The sequence below is a fragment of the Brassica napus genome, chromosome C6 (genome assembly GCF_020379485.1).
Source record: "Brassica napus cultivar Da-Ae chromosome C6, Da-Ae, whole genome shotgun sequence".
Lineage (NCBI taxonomy): Eukaryota > Viridiplantae > Streptophyta > Magnoliopsida > Brassicales > Brassicaceae > Brassica > Brassica napus.
This window is the reverse complement of record NC_063449.1, coordinates 43938319-43962061: the sequence shown is the minus strand read 5'-3', so window position 1 is coordinate 43962061 and position 23743 is coordinate 43938319. Positions and strand designations below refer to the sequence as shown.

The window sequence follows — 23743 nt, the reverse complement described above, 5'->3', positions numbered from 1 at the left end:
GAAGATGAAAAGTTGAAAACACTAAAAACAATACAATTTCAAGCGACAATGCTTCAGAAAACAAAACGAAAACAAAAGAATAAGCAAATTCAGTCAGACCATTAACACCTCCGGACAAAACACAACCTTGAAAAGGAGACAGACTCAAAAATAAATAGAGAATCTTAGTAAGATAATAAGCCAAAAAAGGTCTGATTAATATCAAAGAGACAAAGAGAGATTTGGAGCTTACGGAATGAGAGAGCTGTCATCAATGCAAGTTCTTGGAGGATGTTCTAGTGCACATGTGATCAAAGCAAGCTAGCAAATTACATCAAACACAAAGAATCAATCAATCACAGTTGGAAAGTATAAATTAATCAAAAAGCAAAAGGAACAATAACTTACCAATATCAAAGAAATATCCTTTGATGAAACACAACACTTCTCATCGTAGTGATGAGTTTCATCGGAGGTGATATCTGTTGCAAATGAATTCACCATTGATGGATTTGATGCTTGACAGAGAAAGACTTTGGGATTTCGTTTCGTTGGGGCTGTCCATCCCAAACAATGAAGACATTTAAAGGAGAAGTTTCAGTCGGTTGCCTTGGATTTAGCTATGGCTGATTTAATTCTTTTGATTTAGCTATGGCTGATTTAATTCGAAAAAAAGTGGGAGAAATTAATGTATCTGAATAACGGAAGCCGTTTCAGAGACGAAACCCTGTGGTTGTGAGATGTGTAGAGACTCTCAAGCGACAGAAGCGAGAATAAAGCAAACACTAATATTACATAGACTTCTTAAGGGAAAACAATAATAGCCCATCACATTCCTCAGATCAGCACACAAAGCCCAAATAAACAACTCACCGTGATATAGCAGCTTAATGTTGTTAATGATAGAATGCCACGTGTCTAAAAACGCACCCTCCTTCCTGATGACGTGGAGGGCTAAAGTGAGAGAAAACCATATTTTATTAATATAGATAGATATTTTTACTAATATTTTTCTTTTGTTTTTTCATTGACATAATAATAGTAAACTGATTTTTAGTTCAGTTGATATTATTATTTTCTTTTTATTATACATAACAATGAATACAAAAAATAATTATGAAAAATAATTTATTTTTTTTTAAATGGGGGCCTTAAAAAAATGGGGGCCCTAAACCCTTATTTCAACTAGCTGTGTCAAGGCACGCCCCTGCCTCCATCGTTTTTCTCTGTCTTAACCGGCAGCATGAAGTATTTTTCCCCGACCTTGACTGGAGTTTCGTTGATTTCTGCAGTGCCGTGGGCGCCGACAGCTGCAGACAAGAGGAGAGTGATGAGAAAAGAGGTCACCGAAGGCTTCTTCATTATTTTTTAATTTTTTTTTTGTGTGTTTTTGGGATTTTAGTGAGTTGAGTTGTGGAGTGCAACACACATTGTACAAGTATTTATAGGAAGTTTCTGTGTTGGATAATTCCAAGCTTGTGGAAACTTAACATATTATTAGATGTTTAATATGTTAAGATAAACACAATAAGGAAACCTAGAAATAGGAAAAGAAAATTTCTATTTAGGTTAGATTTGTGTTTTCCATATCCCACATGTTAAAGGGAATTGTCTTTCGTATAAATATAGGTCTAATGGAGAGGTGTTCCATATGATCTAAGTGAAACATATTGAGAGCTTTAGTTTTGAGTAGTTTCTAAAGCTAATAAGATAAGTTGTTCTTATAACTTTTTGTGTTTCTAAGAGATCTGAATTGGTATCAGAGCCAGGTTGGGCCGTTACCATCATTAAAGAGCCTCAAGTTGGAGACTCGAATCTAAGCTTAAGATGAAGCTTAGATCATGGCGACATGAGGAGAGATCACGAAAGCAGATGGCCGACGTGACTACAGCTGCGCCTCGCATCAAAGACTTTGGATCTACATCCATCCATTGTTTGATGTTGTCATTGATAAACTTCCAGGTTTTGTCGATGACGATGAAGGAGTTACTGCATGGAGATTGATGTGGGCGAATCGCACCACCAACGCCAGCAGATAATCGTGAGGCATTCTATTGGTTCAAAAGATTTCACACCGATAAAGGAGGAGAGCTTGCCTCAGTTATGTTCAATCTAGGTTGCACCGATAGAGGAGGAGAAGTTACCTCAGCTATGTTCATTCTAGGATGCACCAATAGAGGAGGAGAGTTTGCCTCACATGAGTTCAATCTATTCGGTGAAGAGAATAGATTTGAAGCTATGGCAGCCGAGGTGGATTCTATCACAAGAAACAAGACGTGTGAGCCTGTGGATAGATCGGCTGGTGTTAAATATACACGGGTATGTGACACACGGATGGAAGCGTGTAACACGACTCACATAGGAGTGTGTGACACAAAGGTGGAAGCGTGTAACACAACGCACGTACCAATGGAGTCAAGGTTCTCAAAGGCTGAAGACGAACCAGAGATAAAACTGTTGGGTGTTGAGCAGAAGGCCGACATCCTTACCAGAGCTCACGTACGCAAGATGGCGGACGTGACCAGAGTTATCGTCGCAGTGAGCTTCAGCCACAAGACTCATCGCAACTTAAGTGAAGAGGTCAGGAGAAGGTTCTACAAGAACTGGGCCAATTCTAATAAGAGGCGGTACGGAAGCGAGGAGAGCATCCGGTCTAACCTTGAGAAAGATGTGAATTCAATGGGTGGATTCGCACACCATTGTGTGGTGAAGGAGGATTACTTGAGGATTATGTTCAAGCAAATGAGGAGCTTAATCGGAGTTCAAGAAATTGATCTCCCTAATTCAAGTTAGAATTAAGGGGGTGAATGTTGGATAATTCCAAGCTTGTGGAAACTTAACATATTATTAGATGTTTAATATGTTAAGATAAACACAATAAGGAAACCTAGAAATAGGAAAAGGAAGTTTCTATTTAAGTTAGGTTTGTGTTTTCCATATCCCACATGTTAAAGGGAATTTTCTTTCATATAAATATAGGTCTAATGGAGAGGTGTTCCATATGATCTGAGAGAAACATATTGAGAGCTTTAGTTTTGAGTAGTTTCTAAAGCTAATAAGAAAAGTTGTTCTTATAAACTCTTTGTATTTCTAAGAGATCTGATTCTGCGGTTAAGTTTTAAAACTGTGTGGTGCATGTGACAGTTCAAAAAAAATCCTGTGGTAAATAAAACCTAAAGGTATCTATCAGCTTTAAATACTTTTTTGGCTCTTTATTCCCCATCTACGGTAACTGATCGGAACTTCGATTTTTTAGCACGACGAACTAGCATAGAAAACAAAGACGAACCATAACTCATGGGAAGAAGATAAGATTTCATAGCAGATAGATAAGGAATGAGTGAAACAACGAACAAATGAATGTCAACATCTTTGCTTCTAGCCACAATCGTTTATCTAAATTTTATTTTTAAAAAAATTATTAGCTAAAACAAGTATCACAAAATGATTTCTACAAGCAAACAAATAAGTGACGACAGAAAATTCACAATCAAGATTTATAACCAGAGAACGACAGGAAGCGAGTAAAAACAATGTCTATCATTAGTGGACCATATCCTCAGTTTCCGGAGATTAGAATCACACATACGGCATCAAGGATTACACAGTTGCAAGACACATGTCCCTTATACTCTGGTCCTTGGTTGCTCCAGTGAGAATCACGTATGCACTTGACCACGACGAAGAAGAGCATGATCATGGTTCTGTCGCCAATCAACGATCAAAAAGGAACATTGTCAAACCCGCTCGGTTCAGAGATGAAAGGTTCGTCACCAATTACTCTTGTTACTTTGCGGCTCCTCTAGATGAAAATGAACCATCATCTTATGAAAAATCAAAAGGAGTTGAGGAATAGATGATCGCAATGAAGGAGGAGATTAATGCTCTCATGAAAATCAAAACTTGGAATTTGGTTCCGAAACCCAAGGATGCTCAGCCTGTTTCTTGTAAATGGGTGTATCGACTAAAGCGAAAATCAGATGGGAGCATTGATAGATACAAAGCAAGGTTGGTTGCTCAAGGGTTCTCTCAGAAGTACGGAGAAGATTATGATGAGACCTTCAGACAATAGCAAAGATGACTACGGTACGCTCACTCTTATCTTTAGCTGCAAGCTTTGGATGGAAATTATGGCAGTTAGATGTGAAGAATGTTTTTCTCTATGGTGAGCTTGATAAAGAAGTATTTATGGAGCAACCACCTAGTTTTGAATCACAAGAGTATCCTAACCATGTGTGCAAGCTAAAGAAGGCCTTGTACGGGTTAAAACAAGCTCCACGAGCTTGGTATGGAAAGCTTGCTCAATTCCTTCAGTTTTGCGGTTATATTGCATCAAGTGCTGATCCAAGCCTATTCTTCAAGAGAAGTGGAAGAGCTTATGTAGTAGTTCTCCTCTACGTGGATGATATGATCATTACTGGAAATGACGATGCTGAAATTGCTCGTCTACAAGAGGATATGTCGGTGAGGTTTGAGATGAAGAAGTTAGGCGAGCTGAATCACTTTCTTGGTCTAGAGGTCGAGAGGGTAAAGGAAGGAATATTCATCGGCCAACAAGGTTATGCAAAAAGGATTGTTGAAAGGTTTGGAGTACACCAAGGAAAGGTACGTTCTACTCCACTAGATACTAACATAAGGCTCAAACGCGATGAAGGATCCTTGTTAGCCAATCCTCGACCTTATCACTCTCTTGTTGGAAGTCTTCTATACTTAACCATTACAAGACCAGATATTGCCTTTGCGGTTAGTCTTGTAAGCCGGTTCATGCAGGAACCAAGGAAGCCACATCTAGAAGCGGCAAAGAAGAAATTTAAGTATGTGAAGACAACTCTTGGCATGGGACTGATGTACAAGTATAATGCCAAGGTTTCTCTATATGGTTTCACAGATGCTGACTTTGGTGGAGATTTAGATGATCGAAAATCAACTTCGGGTTTTGTGTTCTTATGTGGAGACACAAGCATTTCATGGTGCAGTAAGAAGCAAGTAACGGTGTCATTGTTTACTACCAAAGCAGAGTATAAAGCTTCAACACTCGCAGCCCAAGAATGTATATGGCTTCGAAGACTCTTTGAAGAATTGTTCGAGCCAATCAATAAATCGATTACCATCTATGAAGATAATCAAAGTGCTATCAAGCTGGCCAGTAATCCAGTGTTCCATGGAAGAACGAAGCACATTGAATTGGAACCGGAACCGAAAAGGAACCGACCCGAATAGACCCGGACCCGAAAAGAACCGACCCGAATAGACCCGACCCAATAAGAACCGATTTGTACCCGACTTAAAAACATGTATATCTAAAAATATGATTTTTTGTGTTCTATTTTGTATGTATTATTTTATGATTTAGTTGAAATATATTTTGCGAACAACATTTGTTATTTTTTAACATTTTTTAAGTAATATAAAGCTTTACGGGTATTTTATGGGTATATCATGTCTTTTTCAGATCCTAAATACCCGAACCCGACCCGATATGGACCCGAAAAATTATGGGTATTTTATGGGTATTTTAATTATAGATCCGAACAGATCCGGACCCGAGAAGAACCGACCTGAACCTGAACCAAAAATTTCTAAGTACCTATTGGATCTAAATATTTAGGATCCGAAAAGACCCGGACCCGAAAAGAACCGGCCCGAACCCAACCCGAAGACCCGAACGCCCAGACCTAAATTTTTACTGGTGAAATTTGGGATTTTTGAAATGTCATTTAGAAGAGCTACAATAGTTTTTCATAAAATTCGAGAAACTTGATTGGAACTCTGGATATATCGACTACATATCATGAACGGTGTAACTTTGATTGGTTAGGTTTAACCAAAAACGGATTTAGGATCTTTGCTGATATGTCAGGAAAATTTAGAACTAGATTATCGGATATGGTTTTAATGTAAAAGGTATGTCTCATGAAGCGTCGGATACACAAATTATTTGATTTTTCTGAAAGTAAAAACGAGCTTACATACATACGTGCGGGTATTATCTCAACCCGTTATTCATGGCCATGGACGAGTCTCAGGATTTTTACAATATTACATGATTTTGACTAGTAGAATGGGAACATCTTTAGACCTAACTTCTCAACACGTGAAGTAGAAGTAGTAGCCTTAGTAGCAGCATCATCAACTTTCACGAACTTGACGAATAAGGTCTTAGACTCATCATTGGTGACAATCAGCTGTGGTGCACTTAACCATGGCCCTGGGATGGTTCCAACGGTTCCGTACGAGGTGGTCAACTTGTAAGTGTTTGCTTCTGTAGCTTCTTCTATCTTAAACAAGCTATTTGGGGCCGTACTTTCACCACCGATGATAATGGCAGGCTCCTTGGCAGCGGATGAGGAAACATCGACTGCCCATAACTTGGAAAGCTCGTTGCATACGGGCCAGATGTCGGACTCGAACTCGATGTTTATTGTGGTAGATGTGTAAATGTAGTCTGTGCCGACAATAACTGGCTCATATCCGAAGCTAACCGGCAGGCCCGGTTGGTAGGGAAGAAGTGTCTGGGTGATGCCAAGTGGACAAAACGGAAGTAAGTTAATGGCGGCTGGAACAAGACCACCGGCGTTGCTCTTAGCCGGCTGGATGAAGTATTTTGCACCGCGCTTAACTGGATTTCCGTTGGAGTCCTTCACCTGTTCTCTGCCGTGGGTGCAGACAGCTGCAGCCAACAGGAGAGTAACTAGAAAAAAAGTCTTCATTTTGATTGTTTTGTGTGTGTTTTGGGGTTTGAGTGAGTTGAGTTGAAGAGAGCAAACACAACGTACGGGTATTTATAGGAAGTTTATGCGGTTAAATTTAAAACAGCGTGGTGCATGTGGCAGTAAAAATCCTGTGTGGTAAAAAAGACTAAAGGTAACTGATTTGAATTCCCGTGATATGGGTTTGTTTCTAGTACAGGGAGGGCTGAGTTGAGAAGATGGTGTTTTAGGCTTTAGACTCTATGGTAACTGATTTGAATTTCAATTTTTAGCACGAGGAAAATGCACAGTGGTCCATTGTAACTAACATAGAAAACAAAGACGAACGATGACAAGACTTAGATAAGGATGAGTGAAAACAACGTACGAATGAATTTAAACATCTTTTGTTTCTAGCCACAATCGTTTCTCTATATCTATAAAAATAATTTATTAGCTAAAACAAGAATCACAAAATGACTTTTACATTTTTACAAGCAGACACATAAGTGGCGACAGATAATTCACAATCAAGATTTATAACCAGAGACCGACACGAACCAAAGACCTACAAGCAGACACATAAGTGGCGACAGATAATTCACAATCAAGATTTATAACCAGAGACCGACACGAACCAAAGACCAGGAAGAGCAAAAACGTGGTCTCCATGAATTATACTTATGAAGAGAGGAAGATGCAGAAACATTATGCATCAGTGGACCATATCCGTATTTGTCTTGAAACTAAAACCCTCACACATACGGCATTAAGGATTCTCCAGTGAGAATCACGTGTGCATTTGAGATTTCTTTTTTCTGCAAAATGGACGATTATTTTCAATGTTTTAATCATATCATAAGATTAGCTTTTCTTGGCTTCGCCTATTAGCTTTTCCTCAGGTATTTTCTACACAAATATACACTATGGCTATACTTAACAACACAATAGCTACTTTGTAATTCAGCTGAAGGATATTGAAAATAACTAAAAGACCCAATCTTAACGATATTTTTGTTCATTGTTATAAAACTCATCACCAAATCTTATATGTAAATAAACCAATAAATGAAGTTGTGTCTCGTCCTCAAGGCCGTGCACTTTTCTAGGGTTAGAAGCAGTCAAAAAAAATTTGGCCCCAAAAATATTATTAAGCTGGCTTGAACCCATGACCTTGACAAATGAAACAACCTATTCATCCACTGAACAAACAGAGACTGTTGCCAAATTGGCCCCCAAAACTGATTATATAGATATTGGTCCCAAGCCCATGCTTGACCAGCTTGTGGTCAGGCCCGGCTCTGCTCGTCCTATCTCTCAACAAAACTTTGCTTCTGGGAGTACATGAAGAAGGACCAATATATAAGCTCTTTTTTTGTCACATAAAAGGCTTCATTAAATAAAAGATGGAGAATGAGCCCAGCGGGGCCCAAGCCCAAAATGTTTATTACAGCGAAGAGAATCTTTGGCTAGGGCATCAGCCATAGCGTTGAGAGATTGTGGGATGTGCGAAAAGGAAATTGATGCAAACTCAGTAGATATCGATTGGATGTCTTTCACTATACCGATGATTTCCTTCGCCTGAGTGATGCTGGAGATTGCTCGAATGAGCATTAAGTCGTCGAAGAGCACCTCGAGAGAACCAATTTCCAAGGTGATCGCCATGCAAAGGGTTGATCTGATTGCAGAGGCCTCTGCGATTAGTGGTGAGCCGATCGATGATTCAACCATCGATCCGTTGATTGGAGCTTCGAACCCTGGTCCCGAGAACACCCAACCCAATCCTGCTGCAAGTTTGTCTTTGTTCCAAGCCGCGACCAATATATAAGCCTAAGATCAGCAAGCACACAATTGCCTCCAACGATGCCTTCATGAAAAAACGAGTATCGATCGAGTCTTCTCTGTTACATATCAGTTCCGGTTTTGACCTATGTAACGATCAGAAACTCTTCTCTGTTGTCGTGTTCAAAATAATAAGCATTCAACTGCCTCTAGTGACTGCCTTGGAAGACACGTCGAGATTAGGGCATCAATCGAATAGGGATCCTAAAATAAACTGGGTTGTGTAGAACTTCGTAACTAATAAGACAAACGGCCCAACTCGGTCCGAGCAAACGTGCTTTCTTTAGCTGATCGAGTGGACTATTGTATTAAGGAAAACTAGATTTGCGCGGATGTTTGTTCTCACTTTTCTATACATAAATTATTATTTTAAAATATTAGAGATATAAATTTTTAATATTAATTATCTATTTAAATGTTTATATAACTATTTCAAATACAATAATTTTATAATTTACATGTTATAATTAATCAACTGTTTAAAACCGTATGTATTTTAATTTCTTATTATATATTTATCTTATTGTATTTGCATTAGTTATTAAGCAAATTAATATATTCATGAGAAAACATATTTGAAAATTATTTTGCATTTAATTTATGCTAAATTATGATTCGTGTTTCAAAGCTGTATTTCTTTTTACTAATATTTTTTATGCTTATTCATTTTAGATAATATATTATTGTATATACAAAAGTCTAAGATATGTTAATTTTTAGACATGTATTATATGGTTTGCTAATTTTAAGCCGTTCTATCATCATATTATATTTTTAAAATAAATAATTTATATTTATGAAAATAAAATTTATAAATTTATCAATTGAATATACTTTTATCATATTTATTTAAGTATAGTAATTGTATTTTAACATGATCATGACTATAAAATAGATATAATAGGATATAATTTATTTATTTTTCATTTTATGAACGATAACTTAAAATACATTAAACTATTGCTAAAATATTTTTACACAGATTTATTATAATTTTTAAAATATAAAATATAAATATATATTATATTTAAAATGAAAATATATTATGGTTAAAGTAGTTACAAATATTTTATATTATAAGCTTTAAAGAAATACATGTTAATTTTTATACATGTATTATATAGTTTGCTAATGTTAACCCATCTTACCAACGTATTAGATTTTATTTTTGAACATAAATATTTTATACTTACGAAAATAATATATATAAAATATATAAAATTTATAAATTTAATTTAATTTTATTATATTTAGCTTAATATAATAATTTTCTTTTAATATGATTGATTATGATTATATAATATATAAAATATTACAGAATTTTTTATTTTTTATTTTATAAACGATTACTGAATTTATTAATGTATAATAATATTTCAAACTAATTTCAAAATTAGTGAAAATATTTAAATATAATTTCGAAAACGAAGATCTTGTAAAAATCTTTTAAAACAGATTTGTTAGAAGTTTAAAATAAATATATTTATACTTAAAATGAAAAGATATCAAAATATATTATGATTAAAGTATTTTAAAGATTCTATGTATTATTAGTCTTAATAAAATACGTTTAATAAGATTTCTAAGTGATGGTCCAAATTAAAAAAAAATCACACATGTAAGAAGTCATGACTTCTATTTTAATATATAAGATATTATGATTAAAGTATTTTAAAGATTCTATGTATTATTAGTCTTGATAAAATACATTTAATAAGATTTCTAAGTGATGGTCCAAATTAAAAACAAAAAATCACACATGAAAGAAGTCATGACTTCTATTTTAATATATAAGATGATTTGTAATTTCCTACTCTTGACCATGTAAATCTATCGGCCCAGATATTCATAGAGCGTTGGTATTTGATTTAGATAATTCAGTGAAGAAATCATTATATCTATATTATTAAAAGAGAAGTATCCATTTGAAAATGTTCTTACTTCATTAATTAAATTTCTTTTTTTTTTTGCTTGTCTTTTTCAGTTGCATTTATGAAATGTCCTAAAACGAATAAAACTGCCTAATTTATTACTTGTCTTTTCAGTTACATTAATGAAATATGCTTAAATGAATTTAAACTTCCTATTTTATTGTTTGTCTTTTTCAATTATCTTAATGAAATATCTTTAAATAAATTTGGACATAATGTCTTTTAATTAACCAAAAAAACTCATGAGTTATCCTTACGTGCATAATTTTAATAATAGAGATTTTTAAAAACGTGCATCATTAAAATGTTACCTAAAACATGCAGCACTAATATATAACATGCATCAATAAAACTACAATTTGACTCACACAATTGTACGGATATTATTTTCAGTTGATTAAATTTAAAAATAATTATTTATTCATAAAATATTTAAGAATGGCTATGTTTGTAAAAAATATATGGTATTATTTGCTCATAACTTATTTGTCATTTGATAAATTGTTAGAAAGAAAATTTTAGCATAATATAACTCAGTTGTCATTTGCTAAATTTATGGTTTTTATTTATATTTTTTTTATTTAATTATAATATTTTCATTTTTGTAAATGTATTTTTAAAAAAATAATCAATTAAAATTGTTATTATCATTGAATATCATTATTTTTGACATAATTTGAGTTTTCGTTTACATCAAAACTTATCATATTTTAGGATAATTTTAATTTCAAATCTAATTTTCATATTTTTCAAACAAATTCTAAAAATATTTTTTAAATATTTTGTTATAATTGTTAAAAAAATATTGAGTTGCATTTCAAATAAAAAGGTAAAGATATTAAAAATATTCTAATTAAAATATGTAAAATTTAATATAGTTTTAAGGAAATGGCCAAAATAAAAAAAAATTACACATAAAATAATCATGATTTTTGTTAACTGGGCGGATCATTATTTATATGATATCGCACACGAAAGAAAAATTTCTGTTTTTAAAATTATCTAATTAACTCTATACTCATTTTTTTATATTTTTTATATGATATCACACATTCGTAAAAAAATAGATAGTTTAAGATGCAAAAAAAAAATATTTACTTAATGAATATAATATGAACGAATATTACAAATACATCATTTAATAAAATAAATAATTAAAAACTGAAAATTCATACCCCCGCTGGCGCGCGGATCAGGGTGTAGTTTGTATTATTTTATTAATTTGTTCCAAATTAAATTAGGATTTTTAGTTTGTATAACTGTGTTGGAAAACATATAGATGGTGACAAAAGAACGAAGATGAATAATGTGTTCTTTAATATTCCTGATAAATTTTACCAATTCATAAAGAATAGTTATTTCCTTTCGCTATTTCTCATTTTTTTATTGTAGAAAAGTAAAGAACAAATTCACTAAATTTGATATAGAATTATCATTTTTTATCATTCCCATAATTTTATTCTCATCCATTTTTTCTTATTTGTTTCTAGTATTCCCGAGATAATTATCAGTTAGACCAATAGTATGTTCGAAATTGTTTTTCGGTTGTAACAAAAATCATTTTTTGTTGCTGGGGAATCTCAGAAAAAAGTTTTTCATAAATTTTATAGTATTTATACTTTTATCTAAATTATGAATGCAGTTTACAAACAAAAAACAAAAAAAAAGAAAAAAGAAAAATAAACACTTTCACTATGTAAAAAGGCTTAAGTGAACCACTTTACCATGACATTTGTTAGTAGTTTCAAATTTCTCATAGCGAAAGTGTTTAATTTTCTCCAACTTCTTTATTGATAAGATACTGATTTAAAACTAGTTAAGGACAAGCGCAATGGTGAAGTTTCTCATAGTGAAAGTGTTTATTTTTCCTTTTTCTTTTTTCTTTTTTTTTGTTTTTTGTTTGTAAACTGCATTCATAATTTAACTGGTTACACTGGACCTTCTGCTAGAAGGATTTGGGACTCTATATACTCAGAGAACTGCCCAAAATGTGAGTTTCTCCTTCTCCATCGCTTTTTTTAGTATTGTGAGATGAAAGACTTGTAATGTGATGATGTTTGTACATGCAGATTCGTCTGGAGAAACATGTCCAGAGAAAAAGGTTTTGTACAAACTGATATCAGGTCTTCATTCTTCAATCCCCACGCACATCGCTGGTGATTATCTTCTTGACGAGTCACGCAACCAGTGGGGACAGAACATCGAGCTGATGTATGATCGTATTCTGAGGCATCCGGACCGTGTCAGAAACATGTACTTCACGTATCTGTTTGTGCTGCGTGCTTTAACTTCTCTTCTGTCGGTCTTTGACAAATGCCAAATCTGAACAAGCTTTACTGACTCTTACAACGTATAGGCAACAGAGTACTTGGAGCAAGCAGAGTATGACACAGGGAACCATGCGGAAGATCTGAAAACACAGTCCTTGATCAAACAGTTGTTGTACAGTCCGAAACTCCAAACAGCATGTCCTGTTCCTTTTGATGAAGCTAAGCTGTGGCAAGGTCAAGGTGGACCTGAACTGAAGCAGCAGATCCAGAAAAAATTCAGGAATATAAGGTTTGTGTTTACTTGAAAACGACACACTCATAGAGCTTTAATATGTCGGCTAACCATAAGTTATGTATGTGTTTGCAGTGCACTGATGGACTGTGTAGGTTGTGAAAAATGTCGGCTTTGGGGGAAGCTTCAGGTTCAGGGTCTAGGGACAGCATTGAAAATATTCTTCTCTGTTGGAAACCAAGACAAGGAGGGTGACCAAACAGTGAGTTTCTTAATGTGTATATGCATCGTTTTGAACATAAGCATTTTGATTATCTGAAATATTGTTTTTTTCCAGCTTCAACTGCAACGTAATGAGGTGATTGCACTGGTGAACTTGCTCAACCGTCTCTCTGAGTCGGTTAAAATGGTTCATGATATGAGACCAGACGTGGAGAGGCTAATGGAGGATCAGATAACTAAGACATCATCTAAACCTGGTAGATTAAGAAGAGTATTGGATTTAGCTTTCTCCTTTTTGGTGAAATAATCATTGAGCTGTCCAGCTTTTTGTTAGGCATTCATGCTGAATCAAATGGATAGTCATCGTTGTAACAAAATTAAAGAAAAAAAAGAATATCATTATACAAACTCAAGATTTTGATAAAACAGAAGAAGAATAGAGATTCTTGAGGTAAAAGTAACCTATATATTATATATACCTTGTTAGTAACTCTTGATGAACAGAGCTTTTAAAAACAGAGGTTAGGTTTACCCAAAATAGATTTAGGATCATTGGTGATATGCATATGTCATGAGAATTTAGTACTAGATTATCGGATATCGTTTTAATGTAAAAGGTACATATCTCGTAAAGCGCCGGAAAACATAAACTTATACTCTGAAAGTAAAGACAGAGTTCACATACATACGTGCGGGTATTTACATAACGCGCTGAAAACACACAAATTCATGAGATTTATTTACGAAAGTAAAGACGAGTTCACATATATACCTGCGGGTATTATCTATAACCCATTTAATCATGGCCATGGACGAGTTCTCAAGGATTCTTACATTTCATGATCTTGATCTTTGACTAGTAGAATGGGAACATCCTTAGACCTAACTTTTCAACACGAGAAGTAGCCTTAGTAGCATCATCATCAGCCTTCACGAACTGAACAACTAAGGTCTTAGACTCATCATTGGTGACAAGTAGCTGCGGTGGGGTAGTTCCAACGGTTCCGTATGAGGTGGTCAACTTATAAGTGTGTTCTTCTACCGTAACATTTTGTATCTTAAACGCGCTATTTGGGCTCTTGTGTTTACCACCGATGATAATGGCAGATGAGGAGTCATCGACATGAACTCGATGTTTATAGAGGTGTCTGTGGTAACGTAGTCTCTGTCGATAGTTTCTGTATATCGGAAGCTAACGGGGATGCCCCGTTGGTTCGGAAGACGTGTTTGGGTGATGCCAAGTGGACAAGAGGGAAGTATGTTGGTGGCGGCTGGAACAAGACCACCTCCATCGTTATTCTCTGTCTTAACCGGCAGCATGAAATATTTTTCCCCGACCTTAACTGGAGTTCCGTCGATCTGTGTAGTGCCGTGGGCGCAGACAGCTGCAGACAAGAGGAGAGTGATGAGAAAAGAGGTCACCGAAGGATTCTTCATTATTTTTTAATTTCTTTTTTTGTGTGTGTTTTTAGGATTTGAGTGAGTTGAGTTGTGGAGAGCAACACACATTGTACAGGTATTTATAGGAAGTTTCTGCGGTTAAGTTTTAAAACTGTGTGGTGCATGTGACAGTTCAAAAAAAATCGTGTGGTAAATAAAACCTAAGAGCATGATTATCCCATGATCCTTAAGTGGGTTTCTTAATGATTATTTAATATTTTAAATATACTTAAGTGAGATTAAGAACTCTAGTTAAGAAACTCCCATTTTGAGCGGTCCAATGAGAGTTTCTTAATTAGGGGTTCTAAAAAAAATTATTTATTTTTAATAAAATTTTATTTATTAAATAAAACCTATAAAAAGATAACATTTAAAACATAGATTTAAAAAAATACATAATAACAAAGATTAGTACAATAATCGAAAATAATTCGAAAAAAAAATCCGAGCTTGAATTGAAAAATTTTCAAAGGTAAATGAATGGAAAAATTCTCAAAAGTTTGATCAAAATTTTCATCAAGTGATCCCTCAAAAGTGTTTTAAGAAAAAGAAACCATGAGATAATTTTTTTTTATAAAACTTGTTTACAAGTCGAAGGAAACTTGTTTATAAACTTGTTTATGAAACTTGTTTTCAAAAAAAAACTTGAGAAGGAACTTGAAAGAAGATGTGTGATGAATGAAGAAGAGTGTTGTGTTGTGAATAAAAGTTTGGTATACAAAGTTTATATAGACAAGACTACAAGAGTTCACAAGACTACAAGAGTTCACAAGTTTATATAGACACAAAGCTTTACAACTCCTGACTGATGACTACAAGAGTTTGCAAGAATACAAGATTACAAGAGTTAGTACGTAAGCATTGCACAAGTGATTACTACACAAGTCCGTGACTGATGACTGATGACTTTACACTCTTCTTGACCTGAAAAAAAATGAGAACATGACACCCTCTTCTCTCTCTCAAAGTGACAAGCCATGTGACCACAAATAGCTTTAGAAGAAGTGAAACCTTTACCACATTCTCTGCGAACTTCCTCTCTTTGAACTGCTCCATCTTCTACCTTAAAGACAAAAGATCAAACCACTATATAAGCACAGATCAGAAGAAGAAGAATGAGAAACTAGTGAGAACCCATTTATTTAAATTACCTCAAATCTTGGAAGAACACAATGAACTAGAGAATCATCAAGCTCAAAGCTTGATACTTTCTGACAGAGATCAGGTTTTGGGGAATGTAACAGTCCTCTCTTGTTAACAGGCAACAGAATTAGACCACATTCAAGGACGTATCAGTGTGTCAAAGATAATGAATCAGATTACCAACTAAACAATCATAACCCACGATGACAAATACAAATTGAACAATTGAAATTACCTCTCCTAGTATTGCAGGTCCTGGTAGCTTAATCTGATAAATGACCTGCAGGAACAAAAATATAAACTCAATTCTCCAAAAGTAGAACAACGATGAATAATAAATTTTGACAAGAGCTGTGGAGAATCCATAGGTTTGGTCTGTGGATCAGCTTTGACAAGAGAAACCAAAAGTCACGAGCTTTTCATCACTTAAACAACTACAACAAACATCCAAATGCAGAATGCTCGGTATCAAATTTAAATTAGAAAACTAATCTAAATATACAGAAAGGGACAACCTTTTATAAAAGAGACGAATCTGTATCCAAAAGAATTGAACTTCAAGCTTTCATATCTACTATGTCAGCACCAATATGATCTTCTAGAAGTTAAGAGCAATACAAGAGCTTGAAATTCTGTCAGACTAAGCACTAAACCAATCTCTAACAAGAAATAGAAGTTAAGCGACAAAAGTATCAAACTTTCAATGACACGAAGCTAGAGACTACGATTGTTGTAAAGAAAAACATTTCGAACCTCGGAGGTGTGAAGGAGAGAGTGTTGGATTCGTGACTTTTCCAGTAAATGGGTTTTGGCTTCTCGTCTGATTCAGTGATCGAAGGAGCTGAACAAAACCCATCGTCGCTTTTCGAAGCTTTAACGAAAAGACCTTCGCGAAGGTAACAATAACAAATGAAGATACGGAGGAGACGTCGACTCAACCGAGGGAGTCGTAATCCGTCGTCTGTATCGATCCTTCTTATGTGACGGAGTAAACGAAACAACTAGAAAAGAAAAGAAAAAAAGAAAAAAAAAATCTGTGGGACTGACACGTAGTTCTTAAAATCGGTCACCAAAGTGCCCCGTTAGACCACATGCAACGCGGGATGTAACCTATTCCTTAGCGCTAAGTACAATTTAGGAGAAAATAATATTATTAAATTAGCTTACGCTAAGAAAGAATCCTTAAATAAGGATTTTTTGGCTTTGATCCTAAATGAGCTGGCAACATCTGATTGGTGGGGTGAAGCGTTGCGTTTCGTATGGGGGAAGGGAAAGTTTCATTTACGCGGCTCGAGCTAAAAAAAAACTTCTCCTTCTCTAAAGGCGACGACAAAGGTGATTCAGCGATCTGCTTCGTTTTAGGTAAATACGGCCAAATCCGACCGTTTAAACTCACTATTCTTTCTTATGGAGTAGATGCATGTAGATTTCTCCTGTTTTTATGGATTCGATTCATGGGTTTCAATAGATTTCGGGTTTCATTATCGATTGGGGATTAAATTCGAATTAGGGTTTCTGTCGGGGTTTGCCAATCTCTTCTTTTCGATATTGTTCTTGGTTATTTTGGAGGATTTAAGGGTCCGTGATTGAGCTGTCATTCGATGTTGGCTTTTATAAATCGATTTAGGGTTTTATAATTTGGGGCTTTTGATGATTCGCTTATATTTTTTTTGTTCTTTTAGGTTCTAAATGGAGGACGAACTGCGAGACATGAAAGCACACAAAGCGTACTACAACATGCTTCATTTCGTTTCAGATGCCCAACAGGGAATTCCGAAGCTGTGCCCCTGTGGATCTATCACAAAGGAGTTTGTCGACGAAGATGATACATATGATTACATCCCGAGGAAAAGATACTTCATCTGCACAGACTACCAGGTTCGAAATGTTCTGTCTCTTTATACTCCAAATTGTTTTGCTGTTTGCTTATGAATTTTATGTTTTGGCAGAACGACGGGCTGCATTTTAGGCAGCCATGGGTAATGGGTGTGCAACAAGAGATTGAGAGGCTCAACCTAAAGTTTCTCGAGCAGGAGAAGCTCATGCGCGAGTGCGAGGCGCTTAAGGTTAGTTTCTTACTTAACGTTGAAACTAATTTTTACAATCTTTCTAACATATTGTTTTGTCTCTGATGTCTCTTCATGTTCAGGTTAAGATGCTTCTTGAGCGTGTGTGTGAACTTGAGAGAGTCCGCTGAGGTTAGTGTTTTGAACACTTTAAATCAACAGTTTAAATATTTAGTAGGATCATGTGTGTGTAACTCTGTAGTTTGAAAACAAACTAGGATAGTGGGGTGTGTCTCCTTGTAGTTTGAAACCAAACTAGGATTTTCACTGGTTAACGTTGTAGTTTGAAAATAAGGTTAACTTCGTAGTTTAAATTCCCACGAAACGATCATTAAATTGTGCCTTAACTGCTTCTTTTTAGACTAAAACATTCATTTAAAGGTCGTGAGCTGTTCTGATAGGACAGATTTCCACTACGCTTCAATGCTGTTAATGGAGAATCCCTTATTTAATCCTCTGTGTTTCTACAAGAGAAACACAGACTTCTTCGTAAATGGCAAATAATAATGGTTATGTTAACCTATTAGCGAGCCAAGGGTCAATTGACCTTGGCTCATCACAACCTTTTTTTTCCGGTCAAAGTAGTGATGAGTCTAGTGTCAAAGAGAGGAGAAAGTGGTCACCGAAAGGGGATGTAATCCTCATAGGTGTGTGGCTCAACACCAGCAAAGACCCAATAGTGAGTAATGAACAAAAAGCTGGAGCCTTCTAGAAGAGAATTGTAGAGTAATACAACGCTAGTCCTCTTCTGGTTGGGACTATCCCTCGAGAACTTGGGCAATGCAAGCAAAGATGGGCTAGGATCAATGATTTGGTCTGTAAATTTGCTGGATGTTACGACATGGCACTGAGGGAGCAGAGGAGCGGGCAAAATGACAACGATGTGATGAAGTCAGCCTTGGATATCTTCCACAGCGACCAGAACCAGAAGTTCAACTTGGAACACGCGTGGAGAGAGCTTAGGCATGATGTGAAGTGGTGCTCCACCTATCTTGAGAAGGAAAAGCGCAAACCAGTGGATCTTGTTGATGGCGAAGGGACAGTGCCAGAGCCAGAGGAGAGACCAGTTGGGGTTAAGGCTGCGAAGGCTGCTAAAAAGAGGAAGAAAACTGGAAAAGAAGAAGAATTGGCAAAGCTTGAGAATTTGTTGGAGATCAAAAAACAAATCTCAAAGCAAAGTTTGCTAGAGTGTTTGCTTGCAAAGTCTGAGCCTCTCTCTGAGATGGAATCAGCTCTCAAAATGAAACTTCTGTCTGAGTTGTTGTAGGGTTTGTTAGCTCTAACCTTAGTTTCACATGTTTGCATTAGACTAGTTTCAAGTGTAGTTGTCATTTCACTTTTACATACGTGATTATCCTCTGCTTACACACGTGATTTTCCTCTGTCTCAGGTGAAGTACAAGACCATGTGCTTGTTGAAGACTAAAGCTGGTATCTTTCTGTTTGTATTTTCAGTCACGGGTGGTTTGTCTCTTTCTCCTGTTATTTAGAAATCAACCAAGTCACGGGCTATTTGTATCTTTCTGTTTGTATTTTGATGTGGACCAAGTCATGTACCATGTTGCCTTTATAAGTCTCTTTGTAGACTCGGATGTTTAGTGAACCAAGTGTGCTTCTTCTTCCTTGTATTGTCTTAAAAACGGATGTAAAATGATGTTTTAGTGTTTTCTGTTTCCTATGCTCTTCTTTGCCTTCTACTACATATTTACAAACCAAAATAATAAACAAGGCTCGATACACAACAACCATTACAATCAATCGATACACAAAAAGGCTCCACTCATCCCACTGCATCCTGTAATATTTACGTGCTTTGCATTTTGTATGCTGACTTTTCTACATCTATGTCGCCTCAAAATTTTGACAACATGATAAACTACAACATTATTGAGCCTCAATATAAAATTTCATGTAGAATTGTATTCATAAATTTAAAGTGTTCCTAGTAATTGAGCTAATGATTTAGAAAAACACATTCTATAATTGTAGAGAACGGTTTTAGATTTAAAAAATATGCTAAAACACAATTTTGTAAGATTGAAATGTTTTCTTCATTAATCTAAATAATTTTTGAAGGAAGGATAGGTAAATATGGCAGATGAAGTCGACCGAAGACTCGATGCGGCTGTCAATGAGGCTTTTGATGAATATTTTGAAGACACATACAACAACATCGTGGAGAATCAAGCAGATAAAAAGAAGAAACGTGCATATGTCGAACGAAACCGCGAAGCGGGCCATAACCGTCTATGGAATGACTATTTTAGTGAAAATCCGTCATTTCCGGAAAATTTATTCAGACGTCGTTTTCGCATGAACAAGCAAGTATTCATGCGTATTATCGACACCCTCTCAGCAAATGTTCCATTCTTTCAGCAAAGGAGAGATGCGGTCGGACGGTTGGGTCTATCTACACTACAAAAGTGTACGGCGGCTATTCGTATGCTTGCTTATGGCTGTGCGGCTGACGCCGTCGACGAGTATCTCCGACTCGGTGAAAGCACCGCACTTTCATGTTTAACCCATTTCACAGATGCCGTCATTCTATTATTTGGAGAAGAATATCTATGGAGACCCATTCCTGAGGATCTTCAACGTTTACTCGATATTGGAGAGATCTGCGGCTTTCCGGGGATGATTGGAAGCATCGACTGTATGCATTGAGAGTGGAAAAATTGCCCAACCGCTTGGAAAGGACAATACACACGTGGATCAGGAAAGCCGACACTTGTTTTGGAGGCTGTAGAGTCACAAGATCTTTGGATATGGCACGCTTATTTCGGTTCTCCAGGTACCTTAAACGATATTAACGTCCTTGATCGATCACCTGTATTGATGACATTTATCAAGGTCGAGCTCCAAGGGTAACGTACATGGTCAACGGACACCAGTATGATTTGGCGTACTACCTCACGGACGGTATATATCCAAAATGGTCAACATTTATCCAATCTATCACACTCCCTCAAGGTCCTAAAGCAGAGTTATTTGCTAAAGTTCAAGAAGCTACCCGAAAAGATGTGGAGCGTGCTTTTGGTGTATTGCAAGCTCGATTTGCGATAGTGAAAAACCCAGCCATGTCATTGGACAAGGAAAAAATAGGGAAGATTATGAGAGCATGTATCATACTGCATAGTATGATTGTCAAAAATGAACGGGGTGGATACACTCTGTACGATACATCTGAATTTGAAGAAGGAGACTCGAGCAGAAGTTCACATGTTGAGCATATTAACAACATGCCTACCCATTTCGGTAATATGCTTGGTCGACGGAATCATGTTCGAGATAGGCGTACACACGAAGCATTGAAAAATGATTTAATCGAAAATATTTGGAACAAGTTTGGTGATGATGAAGATGTATAATTATTGTATGTTTGCTTTTAATCATTGAATAAAAAAAATTAAAATTAAAATTTTTAAAAAATTTAAAATTAAAATTTTTTAAAAATTTAATAATTTTAAATTCCTAAGGATTTCATTTTGAGTAACACCATTGGGCATACATTTTAGACTCAAATCCTTAACTATTCAAAAAGCATAAAAAATACTATTATAATCCTACGGACTCCAATGGTGGGTAACACCATTGAAGTTGCTCTTAAGGATCGATAACTCTCTTTTAATTTTGCTTGGATTTAATTAAATCACCATTTTTCTTTATGGACCCCTTTAAAAACCACCGATAATCATGGTCTAAGAGCATCTTTATCCACCGTATTTAGCTGGGGTTCTTATGTTATTTAGGAATTAAAATAAAAGAAAATTAGCTTATATGTGAAGACACGTCTCTTATTTGGAGACTACAAGAGACGGATCTTACGAACATGCGTCCCTTTTTGCGACTTTTGCTCTCCTTCTTCCCCGACTTAGCTCTTCTTCAGTTTCTCCCAATTCGCAGCGAGAGAGAGAGATGGCGCCGCCGGCAACGGAGCGGAGAAACAAATCATCAGACCCGGGACCGGTCCCAAACCCGCCCCGGGTCAAACCGTCACCGTTCACTGCACCGGATTCGGTAAACCTCTCTTTATCTTTGAAACTTCCCATTGTAGGAAAAATCGATCTTACAAAAAAATTCTGCTCAGCTGATGTGGTAGTGGTTGGATGTTTCGCTATTTGTGTTCGATTACTTTCTGGAGAAATCTATTTAATTAGGGTTTATGTTCTGAGATCAGAGTGAGTATGTGTGTGAGAACTTGTTGATGAACTGGTGGTGATCTAATAATAAATCGACCTCTTGGAGTAGTAAGCTTAATTATCTAATAATAATAATACAAGTTTCTTGTATGAGATTGAAACTCTCTATATATGCCCTTTGTTTCGAAATCGTAATTTGTAATGCTTTGTGTTTTGTTTCAGGGAAAGGTGGTGATACATCCCAGCAGTTCTGGAGGTAAAAAGATCATCTCACACACATTGTTGCTTTATGGTTTTGTCTTTTCTTGTTAATTTTGTTATTTCGTTAAGCCTAAATGTGTGTTTGGACTTTGGTATATGAATAACACAAAGGACGCTGGGCAAAAGCCTTTCTCCTTCCAAATCGGTAAACGTGCTGTCATCAAAGTTAATATTTTCCTCTGTTTTGTGGTTTGATCATATTGTTATGGTTCTGTTATTCTTTCCATAACAAGAGCTAATATGAATTTAAAATTGTTGAAATCTTTTGCTTACAGGATGGGATGAAGGCGTTATCGGAATGCAAATTGGAGAGGTTGCTCGCTTACGGGTATGTAGACTGCTCTTCTCATCATGCAAACATATTTGATTGCTTCATGAATTCTATTAGCTTTGCGTCTGTTTTGAAAGCATGTTGTCTCTAAGGTTTGTGTAATGAAAGCTCTCTCCTTTATCACTTGAAGCTCTCTCATTTGGTTTTTTTTTTTTTTAAGAACCCGTAAATAAGAGACTTTACAATGAAGGAGGACATAAAAGTTGAAATTTCTTAACTAAATCTCTTAACCAAATTTACTATTTAAATAGTATTAAAAATTAATTAAGGGGTCTCTAAGATAATGATGCTCTAAAGGTATCTATCAGCTTTTTTAAAATTTTTTTTTTTTTAATTTCTTTTTTAACAATGGTATCTATCAGCTTTAAATACTTTTTTGGCTCTTTATTCCCCATCTACGGTAACTGATCGGAACTTCGATTTTTTAGCACGACGAACTAACATATAACCACAATCGTTTATCTAAATTTTTTTTTTTTTAATTATTAGCTAAAACAAGAATCACAAAATGATTTCTACAAGCAAACAAATAAGTGACGACAGAAAATTCACAATCAAGATTTATAACCAGAGAACGACAGGAAGCCAAGACAAGGAAGAGTAAAAACAATGTCTATCATTTGTGGACCATATCCTCAGTTTTCGGAGATTAGAATCACGCATACGGCATCAAGAATTACACAGTTGCAAGACACATGTCCCTGTGGTCCTTGGTTGCTCCAGTGAGAATCACGTATGCACTTGAGATTTTTTTTTTTTTTTTTCTTGGGTCAAACACTTGAGATTTTTCTATTTCTGTAAAATGGACGATTCTTTTCAATGTTTTAATCATATTATAAGATATGCACTTGATAATATTTTTTTTTTCTTGGGTCAAACACTTGAGATTTTTCTATTTCTGTAAAATGGACGATTCTTTTCAATGTTTTAATCATATTATAAGATTTTTTTTTTTTTTTTTTTTTTATTATAAGATTTTGTTTCTCTTTGCTTCCCTGATTAGCTATTTCTAAGGTATTTTTCGACGTAAGTTGAACAAAAAAAAAAAAAAGGTATTTTTCGACGTAAATTTACACTATGCCTGTACGTAACAACACAACATGTACTTTGGTAATCCAGTTGGAGGATACTGAAAATAAACAAAAGTCCCAATCTTATGATATTTTTTCATTGTTATGAAATTCTCTGTTCTTGAATGA

General features: G+C 35.4%; 2 protein-coding genes, 1 long non-coding RNA gene and 1 pseudogene across 3 annotated transcripts; 2 read left to right on the top strand and 2 right to left on the bottom strand.

The window, feature by feature from the left end:
• Nucleotides 1-5905: 5905 nt before the first annotated feature.
• LOC106376833 (kunitz trypsin inhibitor 2-like) lies at nucleotides 5906-6958 on the bottom strand. The gene has a single exon (XM_013816960.3). The coding sequence runs from the start codon at nucleotides 6687-6689 to the stop codon at nucleotides 6033-6035; it is 657 nt and encodes a 218-aa protein (XP_013672414.1). The 5' UTR covers nucleotides 6690-6958; the 3' UTR covers nucleotides 5906-6032.
• Nucleotides 6959-8256: 1298 nt separating this feature from the next.
• On the top strand, nucleotides 8257-14042 carry LOC106373768 (endoplasmic reticulum oxidoreductin-1-like). Its single transcript, XM_022704469.2, has 6 exons — nucleotides 8257-8461; nucleotides 12258-12431; nucleotides 12511-12743; nucleotides 12807-13000; nucleotides 13079-13205; nucleotides 13281-14042. The coding sequence occupies exons 1-6, from the start codon at nucleotides 8257-8259 to the stop codon at nucleotides 13470-13472; spliced, it is 1125 nt and encodes a 374-aa protein (XP_022560190.1). The 3' UTR covers nucleotides 13473-14042.
• On the bottom strand, nucleotides 13825-14675 carry LOC106376835 (annotated as a pseudogene).
• A 1830-nt stretch (nucleotides 14676-16505) lies between these two features.
• LOC111214298 lies at nucleotides 16506-22457 on the top strand. Its single transcript, XR_007325301.1, has 3 exons — nucleotides 16506-17626; nucleotides 17698-17946; nucleotides 19205-22457. It is a non-coding gene; the product is annotated as an uncharacterized LOC111214298 (long non-coding RNA).
• Nucleotides 22458-23743: the final 1286 nt, after the last annotated feature.